Raw genomic sequence first — 18,239 nt, forward strand, 5'->3', positions numbered from 1 at the left:
TGAAAACAAAAATTAGTTTTGAAAAACGTAACATTTTTTTAGGGGAAAAAAACATGTATTGAAAAGTACGGAGGCCCAGACATGACATGGTCAAAAAAAAATTTAATTGTGGCCACTATATAGCTATAACATGCGCACGAAATACAAACTAATGATATTAATATCATTCCTGGACAGCTGGGTAAGCAGATCGAGTGCACCTTCTCTAGAAACTGCAATATCCTACGTGATGTCCTTAAAGTGAGCGTCTTTTCTTATTCTGTTCTCGTCAGTATCTTGTTATCCCACATTTAGGCAGTTATTTAATTATAATATAGTGAACTTTTAATCGTCTGGACAAATGTCCAGAGAACACTACAGACACCTTCAGTAGTTCAGTCAGAGCAACAACAACCTGCTAATCAATACAAACTAGATTCTGATCACTGAGTTTGAGTCTGAGTTTCCCGGTGGTGCTGTTGGCCGGCTCCTGCTGGGCTCCGGCTCTGGTTCTGTTGGAGTCCGCTGGAAGGAAATGAGCCAGAATCCGAACAAAGGAGCCAAAGTCCAGCGTTTCCTTTCTGGAGGAGAGAAGTGAAATATTTCCAGTTTCCAAGGATTTAATGTGTCTGTGTTCAATAATTCTTCATTTTATTCTGTTGTGATCCGTTTCAGACGGCTGCGTGGTTCATCAGTGGCACACAAACTGGAATGTTTGGAACCCTGAGAGGACTTTTTCTTTTTCTGGTGATTCATTTAGTCTGACAAAATTGTCTCCTTTTTTGTTTAAGGAGGAAAAACAATCAGAGAATTGTTTGAGTGTGAAACAGAATGAATTATAACACATCAACAAAGACATGATGATAATGTTCAACAACCTGCTGACACACGGGAGGTTCATCCTGTGTTAACTGTGCACAGAGAAAATAAAACTCTTCTGGAGGAGAATGTGAATGTTTCTGCTCCTGCTGGTGCACTACAGCCTCCTGTGGTCAAACTGAGTATTACAAGAAAACAACAGTGACTTGGTTTCAAACATGAAAGAAAAAATCTCCTGCAATATTTGTTTCTCCTGGAAAAAGAAGCTAAAACAATTCCAAAAGTGTTCATGTGAAGTTACAGCTTAGTAAACTCAAAAGTCATCCAGTGGAACAGAGAAACTCCAGCAGGCCACCGTACCCGGGAGGGAAGAAGGCGCCGATGATTCTGGCTCCGATGGGGTTCATGTCCAAATCTGGAACCGTCTCTAGATCCTCGGGCCTGAGACACAGACGACCTTTAGTGACCCCACACATCCACTGAACGTCAGAAGAACTAACATTTAAAGGGACAGTGTGTAACAATTTAAGTAATTTATTAACTCAAATTAAAGTCTTCAGAACGGGAGGGGTGAGCAAAGGAGTGTTGCAATGTGGAACCTCACAGCTAGATGGCGCTAAATACTTGATATATTACAGACTGTCCCTTTAAAAACAAATCTTTATTTTATGGTGAAAAACAGCACAACAAACAACTGGACCAACATGTTTCCACAGGTGATGACATTTATAACAACAGTTTATCACACAAACTGTTGTTGACATTATCTTTTGTCCCGCCCTCTGATTGGTCGGTCGGTCCACTCACCTGAGATGTCCCGTGTTGTCTTTGTCCAGAAACTCAAACCTCTCGTACAGACGGATGATTTGGGCAGCAGAGACTGAAACACAGAATCACCCCGACCAAGAACAGAGAACAGAGAACAGAGGACAGAGGTCAGAGGTCAGAGGACAGAGGTCAGAGGTCAGAGGACAGAGGACAGAGGACAGAGGTCAGAGGACAGAGGTCAGAGGACAGAGGACAGAGGACAGAGGACAGAGGTCAGAGGTCAGAGGTCAGAGGACAGAGGTCAGAGGTCAGAGGACAGAGGTCGAGGCAGAGACAGAGGTCAGAGGACAGAGGACAGAGGACAGAGGACAGAGGTCAGAGGTCAGAGGACAGAGGTCAGAGGTCAGAGGTCAGAGGACAGAGAACAGAGAACAGAGGTCAGAGGACAGAGGACAGAGGACAGAGGTCAGAGGACAGAGGTCAGGTCAGGTTTATTTCAGGTGACAGAGTAAAGAATAATGTTGTTTCCAGGTGTGAAAAAGAGGGAATCTCTTTCAGGTCAAAACAAAAACTTTAGAAAAAAGAATAACTGAATTTTTTTAAATGTGAAGAAAAAAGTTTTTTCTTTTTTCTTGGAGATTAAAAAAAAGTGTTGTTATTGCAGGTTAAAATAAAAATGAGTTAATTCCTTTCAGGTGAAAACAAAAAGTTTTGAAAAAAAAAAAAAACTGAATTTTTTTAAATGTGAAAAAAAAAGTTGTTTTTTTTTCTTGGTGATTAAAGAAAGGGGTACGGATGAGGATTAGGGCCACATGTGATTTTTTTTTTTAGTTCTGACTTTAAAGTCTGAATTCTGAGAAAAAAGTCAGAATTCTGACTTTATTCTCAGAATTCTGAGATTGAAAGTCAGAACTAAAAAAAGATTCACATGTGGCCCTAATCCTCTTCCGTACACTCCTTTTTTGAAACCTAGAAAAAAATAATGTTTTTCAACGCTTGTTTATATTTTCACTTGGAAAAAAATGTGACTGGTGTTTTTGTCACCTAGAAAAAAAAAACTCTTTTGTTCTTTAATTCTTTTCACCGCTTGTTTCTATTGTCACATAGAAAGAACATTCACTCTTTATTAATCACCAACAAAAATAACTTTTGTCTTTATATCTTTTCAACACCTCTGACTTGTAGAGAGACAGAAATTCACTCATGTTTATGTTTTTCAACACCTGGTTTTATTTTCATGCGCTGGAAAAAAAACCAAACCTTTGTCTTAATTTCTTTTCAGCACCTTGGAGACTTGTAGAGATTCTTCACACATCACAGCACTTCATATAAATGATGTTCTTCCATGTTGTTATTAAAGTATAAAACAGCAGCACTCATCCAGCTTCATGGGGTCAGTGTGTCTGTTTCTGGGTGCTCATTGGTCAGGGCTTTCCTGGTGCAGTAGGTGACTTGTGATTGGCTGAGCGACGTGTCCGTCACGTCTGTGGCGCAGACAGAAAGAAGCAGTCAGCGGGTTGAAGCAGAAGTGGACCAGCAGCCGGCAGGATGGGCTCCAACAGCTCCAACATGAACCACATCCCAGACGGCCAGCAGCTCCTGCAGGACACCGGATGTGAGTGTTGATTTTCCTCCGGACAGGTCAGAGACACCAGGAGTCTCTAAAAGTTCTCATTCTGACCCGTTCTGGAGTTTTGGACCGAGTCACACAGTCTCATCAACAAGTAGTGACGCCTCACACTGCAGCGTCATCGCTGTGTGAGACAGTAACTGACAGACAGCACTTATACTCTGAAGTGTGAACTGTCAAACTGGTGAGGAAGACTGTGTGTGTGTGTCTGTGTGTGTGTGTGTGTGTGTGTGTGTGTGTGTGTGTGTCTGTGTGTGTGCGTGTGTGATAGCAGCAGTGACTGTTGTTAAACTCATCAGTGTCGCTGCATCTGCTGTTTATCTCAGTGTGTCAGTGTGAACGCCCTGAACTGTTCACACTGATAAGAAACAGAGGAAGAATGAGCCGAGGAAGAAGCAGAAGAAGGAGAAGAAGAAGAATGAGAAGAAGAAGAAGAAGAAGAAGAATGAGAAGAAGAAGAAGAAGAAGAAGCAGCCGCCTCCACAGTGGAGGCTGCTGCTTCTTCTTCTTCTTCTTCTTCTTCTTCTTCTTCTTCTTCTTCTTCTTCTTCTTCTTCTTCCTCGGCTCATTCTTCCTCTGTTTCTTCTTCTTGCTTTTGTTCTGACCTCACATTTATTTTAACCTAAAAAAAAATAATCACCTTTTTTGTCACCAAGAAAAAAAAACTTTTTTTCACATGAAAAATTTGAAAAAAGATTCACTCGATCTTTTTTTTCACCACTCAAATTTATTTTTATTTTTTTCATTTTCACTAACTCATTTTTATTTTAACCTGCAATAACAATCACTTTTCTTTAATCACCAAGAAAAAAAATAATAATAATTTCTTCACATTTAAAAAAATTGAGTTATTTTTTTTCTAAACTTTTTGTTTTCACCTGAAAGAGATTCCCTCTTTTTCACACCTGGAAACAACATTATTCTTTACTCTGTCACCTGAAATAAACCTGACCTTGTCCTCTGACCTCTGACCTCTGACCTCTGTCCTCTGTTCTTGTGTTCTTGTGTTCTTGGTCGGGGTGATTCTGTGTTTCAGTCTCTGCTGCCCAAATCATCCGTCTGTACGAGAGGTTTGAGTTTCTGGACAAAGACAACACGGGACATCTCAGGTGAGTGGACCGACCGACCAATCAGAGGGCGGGACAAAAGATAATGTCAACAACAGTTTGTGTGATAAACTGTTGTTATAAATGTCATCACCTGTGGAAACATGTTGGTCCAGTTGTTTGTTGTGCTGTTTTTCACCATAAAATAAAGATTTGTTTTTAAAGGGACAGTGTGTAATATATCGAGTATTTAGCGCCATCTAGCTGTGAGGTTCCACACTGCAACACTCCTTTGCTCACCCCTCCCGTTCTGAAGACGTTGATTTGAGTTAATAAATTACTTAAATTGTTACACACTGTCCCTTTAAATGTTAGTTCTTCTGACGTTCAGTGGATGTGTGGGGTCACTAAAGGTCGTCTGTGTCTCAGGCCCGAGGATCTAGAGACGGTTCCAGATTTGGACATGAACCCCATCGGAGCCAGAATCATCGGCGCCTTCTTCCCTCCCGGGTACGGTGGCCTGCTGGAGTTTCTCTGTTCCACTGGATGACTTTTGAGTTTACTAAGCTGTAACTTCACATGAACACTTTTGGAATTGTTTTAGCTTCTTTTTCCAGGAGAAACAAATATTGCAGGAGATTTTTTCTTTCATGTTTGAAACCAAGTCACTGTTGTTTTCTTGTAATACTCAGTTTGACCACAGGAGGCTGTAGTGCACCAGCAGGAGCAGAAACATTCACATTCTCCTCCAGAAGAGTTTTATTTTCTCTGTGCACAGTTAACACAGGATGAATCTCCCGTGTGTCAGCAGGTTGTTGAACATTATCATCATGTCTTTGTTGATGTGTTATAATTCATTCTGTTTCACACTCAAACAATTCTCTGATTGTTTTTCCTCCTTAAACAAAAAAAGGAGACAATTTTGTCAGACTAAATGAATCACCAGAAAAAGAAAAAGTCCTCTCAGGGTTCCAAACATTCCAGTTTGTGTGCCACTGATGAACCACGCAGCCGTCTGAAACGGATCACAACAGAATAAAATGAAGAATTATTGAACACAGACACATTAAATCCTTGGAAACTGGAAATATTTCACTTTTTCTCCTCCAGAAAGGAAACGCTGGACTTTGGCTCCTTTGTTCGGATTCTGGCTCATTTCCTTCCAGCGGACTCCAACAGAACCAGAGCCGGAGCCCAGCAGGAGCCGGCCAACAGCACCACCGGGAAACTCAGATGTCAGTCCAGCTCAGTTTGTTCTGCTTCTTATTTTTCTCACCAACTCGTAACAATCCTCTAAGAAACTAAATCTCCGTCTGTCTGTGTTCAGTTGCTTTCCAGCTGTACGATCAGGACCGAGACGGGAAGATTTCCAGAGACGAGCTGCTGCAGGTGTGTGAAGTGAATCCTGCCGCCACGTCACTCCGTTACCCCGGTTACAAAAAATACTCAAAATGTGTTTAAATACACGTGATAACTCAGACATACATGTGTTTTTAGGTTTTGAAAAAAAAATGTCAGGAGAAAAACAAAATTTAAGATTTTTTCACCAAACAGGCAAAAAATATTTTTCAGGAACAAACAAAGTTTTGTGGGTTTTTTTTTTATTTTCAAAAGAAAATAAAAATTGTTAAATTCATCTATTATAGTTTATCACATGTAAAACGTGTTTTGAGTGTTTTCCCGCTCACTTTCCCCAAATTCTTCTGAAAAGTCTGCAGAAATTTCCGGAGAATATTTATTTATTTATTTTTGTAGGTGAGAAACTGAGAAGTGTTTTTGGTTTTAAGAGAAAATATTTTTATTTTTCATGATTAATTTTTTTTTTTTTGGAGGAGAATTAATTATTTTCATGTGTGAAAAAGAGTGGGACGGTTTTTTAAGATTATTTTATTATTATTATTATCATTCTTTTGCATTTGTGCCAAAGTGTGAATTTTCTACTGTTTGTTTTTTCCAAGGGGAAACAAATTATGGAGATTTTTTTTTGTTCATGTGAGAAACTGAGAGATAACTACAAACACTTTTGCAAAGTCTCCTCAAACCCTTTAAAGCTTTCTTTTAAACAACCAAACTACTGAAAGATTTAATCATGAATCATCTGCAGAGAAGTGAAGCGGCTCGAGACTCGAGCCCTGAGGTTCACCATGAGTTCGTTTTGAAGATGCAGAAACAGAAAAATGTCTGCCTGAGAGTTTTGTACTTGAAAGCGTCGTGACTCGGTGGACGACTGTGACTCGCAGGTGTTGCGGTCGATGCTCGGCCTGCAGGTGACGGAGGAGCAGCTGCAGTGCATCGCTGAGCGAGCCATCCAGGAGGCCGACGCCGACAAGGACGACGCCATCTCCTTCGACGAGTTCAGGAAGGTGAGGACGACTCGACAGTAAACAATATTAATCTGAATATTCCAGATAACAGATGTTTTCACACTCAGTGTTTAGAACAGTAAAACTAGCTGTGAGGATGAAATCTTTAAACAGTGAATTCAAACTGTGCAGCGATAAAGCCAGAAGATAATTCTAGCATAAACTTTGGAAAGATTTATAAAATACAAATAAGTTCATTTCTTTTGCATACAACAACACAACGACACAAACAAACTGCTTAAATGTACTCTGAGACTCTTAACCATGTGTGGTCTTTAAGGTCCGTGATGAAACTTAAAATGATTTCATTTTGTTTTCAGTCACTGGAGAAAGTGGATATCGATCACAAGATGAGTATTCGCTTCCTGAGATAAAGACTTTCAGGATCTTCTCGTTTGCGTTGAGAAGAAGACGATCGGTCGCTCGTCTCTTTCTAAAACCTTCGAGAGGAGCCGATGATGGACACGATGTTCTCAACGAGGACAGAAGAGACACCACGGAGAAAAAAGACTAATAAAAACTAAATAAACTTTTCAGACTCCTAAGATGGCCGCTGTTTGATTGACAGCTCATTTGAATAGATATGCACTTCCACAGCCAACGAAGAGTCCCACCCCCTCTTCTCCTGAGCCTGTTATACACCAGCCTCCAGATGATTGACAAGTCATGTAGCCAATCAGATTTAAAATCCAGTAATATAAAGATTATATCAGTTTTTAAAGCCTTAAATGTTGAAATGATACAAGTTAAGTAGTTTTAAGCACTTTGCTCTTTGAATAAGCTGTTTTTCCACCTCAGCTCTTGTTTCTAACTTTTTAATCCACACAAAGTTAATGTGAAGAAGGAAATAAAGAACTATATTGAGTCTAATGCTCCTGTTACTCTCAGGTATTTTGGTATTTTGAGGTCATAAAACTTCACGTTTTTTGCCAGGTGGCTGAAAACTTCCTCAGAAAAAACATGTAGAAAGTGCTTTAATTTTCATGTTATGTTATAATGTTGTTATTACACCTGAACTTGTGCTGTTCCAGCTGATGGGGCAGCGACAGCTCATCTACAGGCTAAATTAGGCGAGAAAAATAAATACATTATTCAGTGTTCAGTGTTTGTGGGGTTATAACTCTGAAGTCTGTGCTGGACGTTGAGATGTTTAGGAACACTTTACGTACATCTCCAGGAATGAAAACAGGTTTACACGGGGGATGATCAGTCAGAGGATCACTACAGACTGAGATTATTAAAATGTAATGAGAAACCATCTGGAATTAACAAGGATACATCAGATTTCCCCGGAGATGAGACGTTCACACGAGAGCCAAACCTTCACTGTCGCTCGGCAGCACGGATGTTTTCTGTGACTTCAGTCTCCATCGTCAAAACTTTTGATTAACGCTCGTTGAGAAATGTGACATGAATGTGAAGGTTTCCACCTGCAGAGAGAAACATTCTGTCCTGAATAAAAACCTTTAAACCTTCAGCTTGTTTCAGAGTATTTTTCTTTTCACTTTTTGTCTTTGAATCTTTCAGCAAGTTTTCTTCCTGAGATCAGAAACTGGACTCTGAATTATTACAGACTGAAGGAGTCGTGTCCAGTCTGGGAGGCTAATGGTTCATATTAATATTGTTCTGTGTTGTATTCCAAAGGAAACAGGTCGTTAAAAGCTCCATCAGTGCAGCCTGAGTGAGACTGCGACAGCAAAAACTGATTTCTGTTAAAGATGAAAACCTAAAAGTATTTTCATTTTAGCCGGAGAAATCATGATGCTAGGTGGAGCCATGGCTAAACGCTTCCTCTGCCTCTGTGCGTCACATCTGGAGACGATCACAAACATTGTGTTGACATCTTCCTTAGATTGGATATGAAACATTTAAAGCATTAAAAGATCGAATAATAACGCAAATTCTCTCGGTGCCACGTCTGTCCCGACCGCTCAGAGCCGCGTCGGGGCGCTGGACTCATCGACCTCGACCTCTCTGGCTGAGGATCAGTCAGCGGTCTGAGAACACATGGAGGACGACACGGTCCAGAAAGTTCAAGAACCTTCGAGTGATCCTAACAAATCTCAACGCCTGCCAATATGTAAAAACGATCAATGTGTCTGGGCTCAGCGTGAGACCGGCTGCTGGGTCCGGATCAAACGTTCAGCATGGATGAGGAAATAAAGACTCTGCAGGCGCTCAGCTTAAAGTTTTAACACTTTCTTTTTACATAATCATCGTTGCCATAATGAAAGAAGGACGGCTGGTGATAAAATCAAATGTACACATCAAACATTAGCGTCAGACGGAGCAGAGTGTCGGCCTCCAGGCGACAGTCCGAGCCCGGAGCCCGTCTGGTTCTTCTCTACTGTTTCTTCTGAGGCATGGAGGCGGTGAGCAGCCAGTAGCAGGAGTAACAGGTTCCTGCAGAGGTGAAGTCATACAACATTATTTTAATTACTTATTTTTGAACTTTGTCACAAAAACATTCATGAAGTTTGGTTCAATAATTAAAATGATCATTGGTCTTCTGGAAATGTGTCCAAATCTGTTGGATGATAAATAAACACACCGTAGTTCTAATGTTTAGTTAAATGTCTCTCAGACACTCCACGAGCTTCTGACGGTCCTCTGGATCGCTCCCCGTCACAGAATCAGACTTGTCTCTTCAGCACAGTCCACATGTTCTCGATTAGGTTCAGTCGGGACTTTGGGAAGTATTAGAAAGTTATTATGAAACCTCAGTTAAAGCCTGAGTTATCCGTTTCATTACCACTTCTGATGTGTGTTTAGGAGCTGATCCTCTGCTGACGATTTGAGGTTTTTCTCAAGAATCTGGAGATTCTCCTCCTTCTTCTTTATTCCATTTACTTTCTTTAGAGCAGCAGAACCGCCCCACAGCAGAACACGACCAGCACCATGCTTCTCTCCTCCAGACATGCTGCTGCTGCTCATACTGACCAAACAGCTCAGTTTTAGTTTCATGTGACCACAGAGTTTTCATCCATACGATCAGCAGCAAACTTCAGTGGAGCTTTCAGATGCTACGTCTGTCTAACTCAGCAGCCTCTCAGCTCACGTGGATGTCCAACACACCGGACTGTAGACGGCTGTCTGCCAGAAGCTTCTAAGACATTGCAGACTTGTCTTTTTGGTGGATTTTGGTTGACCCATGTCCATCAGACCGGCTGTCTCTCAGCAGCAGGTGATAGTTTGTTGTACAGTTGATCTGTAACTGCTGTGAAAGGCCTCAAAGTCACTTTCCTGACTTGTTCAAATCAATAATTAGCTCTTTTAGCAGATCATCGCCCAGCTCCTTAGACTTTCCCATTGTAGTGTTTGTGGCCGAGTCTAAAAGCTGAATCAAGTCACCAGCTGTTATCAATCAGATAAGATGGCTCAAGAATGGATCACAAGTACCAAAGTAATAACTGAACAGGATATCTTTCCTTTTCCTCAAGTATGACTGAGAGTAAATGAGCCATTACCTGTTTCAGTTTAATCACAGTCCAGAGGTCGGTGAATAGTATTTGTATTTGTTGTATGGATGAAGAAACTCTGCTGCACTTCTTGGTTTTGATTCTTGTCTCTCACTAACAAGTGTGACGTTCTGATGTTCCACCCGTCTGTCCTCCTGTCTGTCCTCCTGTCTGTACACCTGTCTGTCCTCCTGTCTGTCCTCCTGTCTGTCCTCCTGTCTGTCCTCCTGTCTGTCCTCCTGTCTGTACACCTGTTTGTCCTCCTGTCTGTCCTCCTGTCTGTCCACCCATCTGTCCTCCTGTCTGTCCTCCTGTCTGTACACCTGTCTGTCCTCCTGTCTGTCCTCCTGTCTGTACACCTGTCTGTCCTCCTGTCTGTCCTCCTGTCTGTCCTCCTGTCTGTCCTCCTGTCTGTACACCCGTCTGTCCTCCTGTCTGTCCACCAGTCTGTCCACCTGTCTGTCCTCCTGTCTGTACACCCGTCTGTCCTCCTGTCTGTCCTCCTGTCTGTCCTCCTGTCTGTCCTCCTGTCTGTCCACCCATCTGTCCTCCTGTCTGTCCACCAGTCTGTCCTCCTGTCTGTACACCTGTCTGTCCTCCTGTCCGTCCTCCTGTCTGTCCACCCGTCTGTCCTCCTGTCTGTCCTCCTGTCTGTACACCCGTCTGTACACCCGTCTGTCCTCCTGTCTGTCCTCCTGTCTGTCCACCCGTCTGTCCTCCTGTCTGTCCTGCTGTCTGGCCACCTGTCTGTCCTCCTGTCTGTCCTCCTGTCTGTACACCTGTCTGTCCTCCTGTCCGTCCTCCTGTCTGTCCACCCGTCTGTCCTCCTGTCTGTCCTCCTGTCTGTCCACCCGTCTGTCCTCCTGTCTGTACACCCGTCTGTCCTCCTGTCTGTACACCTGTCTGTCCACCTGTCTGTCCTCCTGTCTGTCTCCAGCAGAGAGAGTCAGGCAGCTCTGTGATCCTGTGGTCAGTTTAAGAGCAGCAGACTTTAACTCTCATGTTTTTGTCTCCTTCACTGTTGTGTTGTTTGAGTTTTTGTCTCTGGAAACTTCTAAAGAACATAAAATCATCAAAGTTAATGATCAAAAACGACCCCAAGATGTCAAAGCAAATTCCTCGTTGGTTGAGTCCTACTTTCTCCTTTTTGACGACCAGACTGCAAACTGTAACATGTTTTTCATCTGAGACTGAAGCCCCACATCCCCTCAGTGCATGTGTTTCTCATTGCGACAAATCGAATGGCGATCTTCCAAAGATAGAAATTCCCTCTTTGGGTTTCCAGGACACTGGTTGTTTCTGTGGCGACTCAAAAAACAAAAGATATCTTCTTGATGTGTCGGACTCGAAACCACTGCGGCTGACTTTATCCTCAGCTGAACCGATGGATACATCCTCTTTGGGGTTTGTTCTGAATATCCTGTTTGAGTTTTATAATTACATAATTGTTATATGAGAGTTCTGTACATGTTTACCTGTGATGGTTAACGTCATGGTCGCCCGGTAGAGCAGGACGTCTGCGGTTCCTCCTTTGATGTGGACGGGCAGCCCGTTGTCCTCCTGTAACCATGGAAACCACATGGCAGTCAAAAACCAAACAGTTTATGCTATCATGTTAGCATGATGCCCAATTTGACATAGCAGCCAGACTGTGTAATTACTTTCTTTCCCTCGTTTGACTTTCACAATTTGATCAATTCGGTCTGATAAAAATTTTTGGATAGTGTGTTTGGTTTCCATGAGAACACTGACTGTGTTTCTGTAACACACTCTCAACAATCTGGTTTGAGTTTTCACTACAGTTATAAAAGCGGTTTATGGAATCTGCCTTTTTTTGGGTGAGATGCAAAAAGTATTAAGTATGATGTGGACTGTTCTGGCGTCTGGCTGTTTATGGTCTTCAGATGCCAAACTCCACAGAAGGACCTTAGATGTGGAGAACAAACCCGACTGAAGTGAATTCGAGGAACTTGTAAGTGTTTATAAGACGTGTCTGATTCCTCTGATGACTGTAAATGACCTGTAACAGCGAACGAGACCGTGTCTGTGCTCGGGTCCGATCACATGTGTCACATGTAAATACATTTATAAACAACATCTCATCGTGAATCGTTCTGCGGTCTCTTCGTCACACGCCGTGGCGTCGTACCACATTTGTCACATTTGTCCAAAGGTGGCACTAGAAACAACAAAAGCTGAAAGTTCCTCATCGTCACTTGAACGTCAGTTTATATCCCCAGAACTCCGGCTCTTTACTCTCGTGTTACCTGGAAGAGTTTCTGGGCCTCGGGGACTTTGTTCCTGAGCTGTCGGGCCGAGCTGCTGAAGGCCCGGCCGGCCAGAAGTGGAACTTTCTGAAATCACAAAAGAAAAAGAAAAATACAAAAAGTTCAATTTTAGCATTTAGGGCTTCAGGACAGAAGAGAGAGAGAGACGTTCTGGAGGTTCATTCTGCTGAATGAGTCAAGTAACTAGAGACTTTATTTAAAACTTAGCAGAATTAGCTGTTAGCACTTCCTGTTAGCAGTGAACCTGTGGATGTTCAGACAGACGTCACTGGATCACTGTGGTACTGAAGAAACCTTAAAATGTGATGTTTCTAAGGCAAGTTCTGCACATGTGAGGAGAGACTGTTTTTAAAGGAGGACTTTATATCATCAGGAGGATGAGAGGAGGACTTTACATCATCAGGAGGAGGAGAGGAGGACTTTATATCATCAGGAGGAGGAGAGGAGGACTTTATATCATCAGGAGGAGGAGAGGAGGACTTTACATCATCAGGAGGAGAGGAGGACTTTATATCATCAGGAGGAGGAGAGGAGGACTTTATATCATCAGGAGGAGGAGAGGAGGACTTTATATCATCAGGAGGAGAGGAGGACTTTATATCATCAGGAGGAGGAGAGGAGGACTTTATATCATCAGGAGGAGGAGAGGAGGACTTTATATCATCAGGAGGAGAGGAGGACTTTATATCATCAGGAGGAGGAGAGGAGGACTTTATATCATCAGCAGGAGGAGAGGAGGACTTTATATCATCAGGAGGAGGAGAGGAGGACTTTATATCATCAGGAGGAGGAGAGGAGGACTTTATATCATCAGGAGGAGGAGAGGAGGACTTTATATCATCAGGAGGAGGAGAGGAGGACTTTATATCATCAGGAGGAGGAGAGGAGGACTTTATATCATCAGGAGGAGAGGAGGACTTTATATCATCAGGAGGAGAGGAGGACTTTATATCATCAGGAGGAGAGGAGGACTTTATATCATCAGGAGGAGAGGAGGACTTTATATCATCAGGAGGAGAGGAGGACTTTATATCATCAGGAGGAGAGGAGGACTTTATATCATCAGGAGGAGGAGAGGAGGACTTTATATCATCAGGAGGGGGAGAGGAGGACTTTATATCATCAGGAGGAGAGGAGGACTTTATATCATCAGGAGGAGGAGAGGAGGACTTTATATCATCAGGAGGAGGAGAGGAGGACTTTATATCATCAGGAGGAGGAGAGGAGGACTTTATATCATCAGGAGGAGAGGAGGACTTTATATCATCAGGAGGAGAGGAGGACTTTATATCATCAGGAGGAGGAGAGGAGGACTTTATATCATCAGGAGGAGGAGAAGAGGACTTTATATCATCAGGAGGAGGAGAGGAGGACTTTATATCATCAGGAGGAGGAGAGGAGGACTTTATATCATCAGGAGGAGAGGAGGACTTTATATCATCAGGAGGAGGAGAGGAGGACTTTACATCATCAGGAGGAGGAGAGGAGGACTTTATATCATCAGGAGGAGGAGAGGAGGACTTTATATCATCAGGAGGAGGAGGAGAGGAGGACTTTATATCATCAGGAGGAGAGGAGGACTTTATATCATCAGGAGGAGGAGAGGAGGACTTTATATCATCAGGAGGAGAGGAGGACTTTATATCATCAGGAGGAGAGGAGGACTTTATATTATCAGGAGGAGGAGAGGAGGACTTTATATCATCAGGAGGAGAGGAGGACTTTATATCATCAGGAGGAGGAGAGGAGGACTTTATATCATCAGGAGGAGGAGGAGGACTTTATATCATCAGGAGGAGGAGAGGAGGACTTTATATCATCAGGAGGAGGAGAGGAGGACTTTATATCATCAGGAGGAGGAGAGGAGGACTTTATATCATCAGGAGGAGAGGAGGACTTTATATCATCAGGAGGAGGAGAGGAGGACTTTATATCATCAGGAGGAGGAGAGGAGGACTTTATATCATCAGGAGGAGGAGAGGAGGACTTTATATCATCAGGAGGAGGAGAGGAGGACTTTATATCATCAGGAGGAGGAGAGGAGGACTTTATATCATCAGGAGGAGGAGAGGAGGACTTTATATCTATCAGGAGGAGGAGAGGAGGACTTTATATCATCAGGAGGAGGAGAGGAGGACTTTATATCATCAGGAGGAGGAGAGGAGGACTTTATATCATCAGGAGGAGAGGAGGACTTTATATCATCAGGAGGAGGAGAGGAGGACTTTATATCATCAGGAGGAGCAGAGGAGGACTTTATATCATCAGGAGGAGAGGAGGACTTTATATCATCAGGAGGAGAGGAGGACTTTATATCATCAGGAGGAGGAGAGGAGGACTTTATATCATCAGGAGGAGAGGAGGACTTTATATCATCAGGAGGAGAGGAGGACTTTATATTATCAGGAGGAGGAGAGGAGGACTTTATATCATCAGGAGGAGAGGAGGACTTTATATCATCAGGAGGAGGAGAGGAGGACTTTATATCATCAGGAGGAGGAGAGGAGGACTTTATATCATCAGGAGGAGGAGAGGAGGACTTTATATCATCAGGAGGAGGAGAGGAGGACTTTATATCATCAGGAGGAGAGGAGGACTTTATATCATCAGGAGGAGGAGAGGAGGACTTTATATCATCAGGAGGAGGAGAGGAGGACTTTATATCATCAGGAGGAGGAGAGGAGGACTTTATATCATCAGGAGGAGGAGAGGAGGACTTTATATCATCAGGAGGAGGAGAGGAGGACTTTATATCATCAGGAGGAGGAGAGGAGGACTAGATTCTTATTGTTTTGGTGAACCTTTGGTGAAGACCTTTTAAAATTCAGAAGAAATGTATTTTGAAATGTTTGCAGGTTTCATCCTCACACGTCCACTCTGAGCCTCTCACTGCTGTTTCTGGACACAAGATCTGACTAATCCATCCCTTCTTTGGCTGAACTGAGGTCCAGATCAAAAGTATTCCCCGCGTGTTTCTTCACCCTTGAATGTTCCAGCATGTTTCCACATCTGTTAACGGGCTAAATATAACGTACTTCCTGCCGCACTGACTCCATCAGTAGTCACTTTCATTTGAGACTAAAAACTCTCTTCTTCCCTTTTCAGTGAAGACATTTGACCTGAAACACCAACAACTTATTTTTTTATACACAAAAACAGTTTGTTGCTCTGAATCATTTTGACAAAATCAGACCGGCGACATCGAGTTGTGTTCCTGTGTAACATTTTCAAACACATTTTGCTCATCTTCTTCAACAGTAACTCAAACTGTGCAGGATTTTCTCCCTTCAGTTTTCTTCACATTCGTCAATTTGCCTGTAATTCTTTTTATACAATAGTTAGAAATAAACAAGTATTTTCTCTGTTGAATCTGTGACGCTGCAGTCCAGCAGTGAAACTGGAAACACGCTGTGATACTACGAGTTGTGATGTCGGGTGAAAGGAGAACAGAAAGTCTCATTTCTGTTTTCCCGGCTGCTGGCAGCTGACGGACCGGCACCAGGTGTGGTCGATCCCACCGCGCCACCGAAACCTCACTGTGAGTTTGTTCATGTTCTGATAGGACAGTAACTCTCTGTTCCTCTTTCTTGGTGTTGGAGCGTCGACAGCACTGGTGGGTTTGGATCCAATTATTTGCATATTAAAAAACAATCATGTGCATTGTTAAAATGTTCCACAGCTGTAAACAGTTATTTGTGTTATGATCCAAAGAGATCTGATCAAACTGACTCTGGTTGTGATTAAAGCAGCCTGGAACATCTGACATACGCCATCTTTGTGTCCAACATCTAGTTCTTCTATCCACCTTATTCCTGACTTCGTGAGTTTACCCATGGTTCATAGCAGTATTCGGTTATGCTCTTCCGGTTGAACTGGCTGACCTCGGTGTTTACGTTAACGTAGCTGTCATGCTCGCTCTAAAAACCGGCTTTTAACACGAAGAAAGCGACAGAATGGAAAAAAATCGGCGGTGGATACACAGTACAGATGTTTTAATAAGTTAGCGATGTAGCTAACGTCGGGCTAATGCTTATCTTATATTTTCTGAAGGTGTTGACGGTGGAGAATTACGCAGTTACAAAAGCACAGAAGCATACAACTACCTGCATAGTTACAAAATAGGGAAAGTACTGTTGAAGAAACACAGCGAGTTTATATTTCTGAAGGCAGCAGTAGCGCCCAGCCAGAGTGTCAATCAAGCTAAACATACAGCGTGGATAATGCTGAAGGAAAGTGAAGCCGTGGAGACAGGCGGCTGCTCGGACGTTGCCGGGTTAGGAAAGTCATGCAGCAGCTATTCTGTGGAAGATATTCATAAACCCAAATATTTATTTTAGTGTCAAAGCCGCGAGCCGCGCTAGTCTCCGTTCCTCCTTCCTCAGCATGGCGTGTAGGGCGCAGGGCACGGACAAGTTTGTCTCAGTGGTTGATGTACTACACGAGACGTTTCTGAAAAAAACTTCAATTTTCATGAATTGTTGTGGCAACCAACAACGGCACATGTTGTACCTGAGCTCATTTTAAAAACAATTTAGCACTTATGACCTAACGCTAGTTGTTCAGGGCTAGCTTAGCGGCAGCGGCCATCATGCAGTTGCAAGGCAACCGGAAACAGAAAACCGCCGGCGGAAGTAGTTATCTGTCATGGCAGCCCCCATAGGCTCCCGAGGAAACAGGTGGATATGAATCTATGAATGTGGCCCGGTAGAATCTGCAGGTGAACACAGGAGGTCCATCCACAAACACCCTCGTCTGAACCCAGTTCACCTCTTACAACGTGTCAAGCAGTTTCACTTTGTACAGACAGACGTCCAGATGTTGAACACAGTGTAACTCTGCAGTTTGTCTATAAGGAGGGTATTTTATTTTGAAGGTTCAGCCTTGACTTCCTCCTCTGATCCGGACACCTCTGCACGCAGCAGCCGCCTGCCGCTTTAAGAAAGCTGCATGACTTCTTAACACACTGCAAAGGTCACGTTGGGTCGCTGTGGGCACGACTGGCACAACCGACAGCCAATCACAGCCTCTGAAACTGACACTTGAACCAATCAGGAGGCAGAGAAGGAGGTGTGTGTGTGTGTGTGTACGTGCTGAGCTGCATTGTCCCACTAACAGCAGGTCACAGTCATGGCGGTCAGGTGAAGTGAGGACAGCAGGTCATGTGAGGCGAGTCTACAGATCGTATAACATCATGAACACACACACGGCGGCTCGGCAGCAACACAAACACAACAACATAAAACACAACCTCAGTGAAAGTTACACACTTCTGTCCTACACGGTACAAAGGTCGGGCCTCGACCCCCCGTCCTCCTGCACAAACACACACTTTCTCCTCTTCTACCTGCGCCTGACTTCCTGTTCTGTCACCTGAAAAGATCCCTGAAGCGTCAGACGAGCAAACACAGAGAAGAAGAAGAAGAAGAAGAAGAAAAGAAGAAGAAGAAGAAAAAAAGGAAGAAGAGTTGTATTTACCAGCAGGTGGTTCATGTCTGTGGCGGTGTGTGTGAGAGTGTGTGTCGAGCTGCTCTTCCTCGTCTCACCCTGACAAGGACATGCGCACACACACTTAAACACACACACACACACACACACACACACACACACACACACACACAGTATCAGTGTGTCTGAATCTCAGCCAAACTACGATCTGCTGTAGAGGCCAAACTGTGTGTGTCCGCCTGTCGCACAGCAACACAGGAAACAAACAGCCGACCTCCATCAGGCAGGAAGGATCCGGAACAATGAACCTGAAGAACGAGCTGCAAAATGGAGTTTAAATCGTCTCTGTCACAATATGAGGTCATTAACAGTCATTAATCAGTGTGTTATTGATCGTTCAGCAGCAGAGTGCAGATCACCTGCTGCATCAGAGCCAGAGTAGC

The 18,239-nt window shown here is 43.3% G+C and overlaps 2 protein-coding genes and 1 long non-coding RNA gene across 3 annotated transcripts; 1 reads left to right on the forward strand and 2 right to left on the reverse strand.

The window, feature by feature from the left end:
- Positions 1 to 362: 362 nt before the first annotated feature.
- On the reverse strand, positions 363 to 2,845 carry LOC115575465 (uncharacterized). The gene is made up of 4 exons (XR_003982666.1): positions 2,827 to 2,845; positions 1,606 to 1,678; positions 1,159 to 1,239; positions 363 to 560 (listed from the first exon to the last, which is right to left on the reverse strand). It is a non-coding gene; the product is annotated as an uncharacterized LOC115575465 (long non-coding RNA).
- Positions 2,846 to 3,030: 185 nt separating this feature from the next.
- Positions 3,031 to 8,082, forward strand: chp2 (calcineurin-like EF-hand protein 2). The gene is made up of 7 exons (XM_030407560.1): positions 3,031 to 3,181; positions 4,233 to 4,305; positions 4,672 to 4,752; positions 5,353 to 5,477; positions 5,570 to 5,631; positions 6,483 to 6,605; positions 6,926 to 8,082. The coding sequence occupies exons 1-7, from the start codon at positions 3,115 to 3,117 to the stop codon at positions 6,977 to 6,979; spliced, it is 585 nt and encodes a 194-aa protein (XP_030263420.1). The 5' UTR covers positions 3,031 to 3,114; the 3' UTR covers positions 6,980 to 8,082.
- Positions 8,083 to 8,788: 706 nt separating this feature from the next.
- Positions 8,789 to 17,970, reverse strand: cox7a1 (cytochrome c oxidase subunit 7A1). The gene is made up of 4 exons (XM_030407574.1): positions 17,827 to 17,970; positions 12,331 to 12,417; positions 11,539 to 11,623; positions 8,789 to 9,008 (listed from the first exon to the last, which is right to left on the reverse strand). Exons 1-4 carry the CDS (start codon positions 17,839 to 17,841, stop codon positions 8,950 to 8,952), a joined length of 246 nt encoding a protein of 81 aa, XP_030263434.1. The 5' UTR covers positions 17,842 to 17,970; the 3' UTR covers positions 8,789 to 8,949.
- Positions 17,971 to 18,239: the final 269 nt, after the last annotated feature.

This window comes from Sparus aurata, chromosome 2 (genome assembly GCF_900880675.1).
Source record: "Sparus aurata chromosome 2, fSpaAur1.1, whole genome shotgun sequence".
Taxonomy (NCBI): Eukaryota; Metazoa; Chordata; class Actinopteri; order Spariformes; family Sparidae; genus Sparus; species Sparus aurata.

What these genes read in the sequence shown, in the direction of transcription:
- cox7a1 (XM_030407574.1), bottom strand. An exon ending in AGGCCCAGAAACTCTTCCAG is followed by an intron (nt 11,624 to 12,330) that starts GTAACACGAGAG and finishes CCATGGTTACAG; the next exon opens with GAGGACAACGGGCTGCCCGT. An exon ending in CATGACGTTAACCATCACAG is followed by an intron (nt 9,009 to 11,538) that starts GTAAACATGTAC and finishes TCACCTCTGCAG; the next exon opens with GAACCTGTTACTCCTGCTAC.
- chp2 (XM_030407560.1), top strand. Translation starts at nt 3,115, where the DNA reads ATGGGCTCCAACAGCTCCAACATGAACCACATCCCAGACGGCCAGCAG. An exon ending in CACCACCGGGAAACTCAGAT is followed by an intron (nt 5,478 to 5,569) that starts GTCAGTCCAGCT and finishes GTCTGTGTTCAG; the next exon opens with TTGCTTTCCAGCTGTACGAT. An exon ending in CCTTCGACGAGTTCAGGAAG is followed by an intron (nt 6,606 to 6,925) that starts GTGAGGACGACT and finishes TTTTGTTTTCAG; the next exon opens with TCACTGGAGAAAGTGGATAT.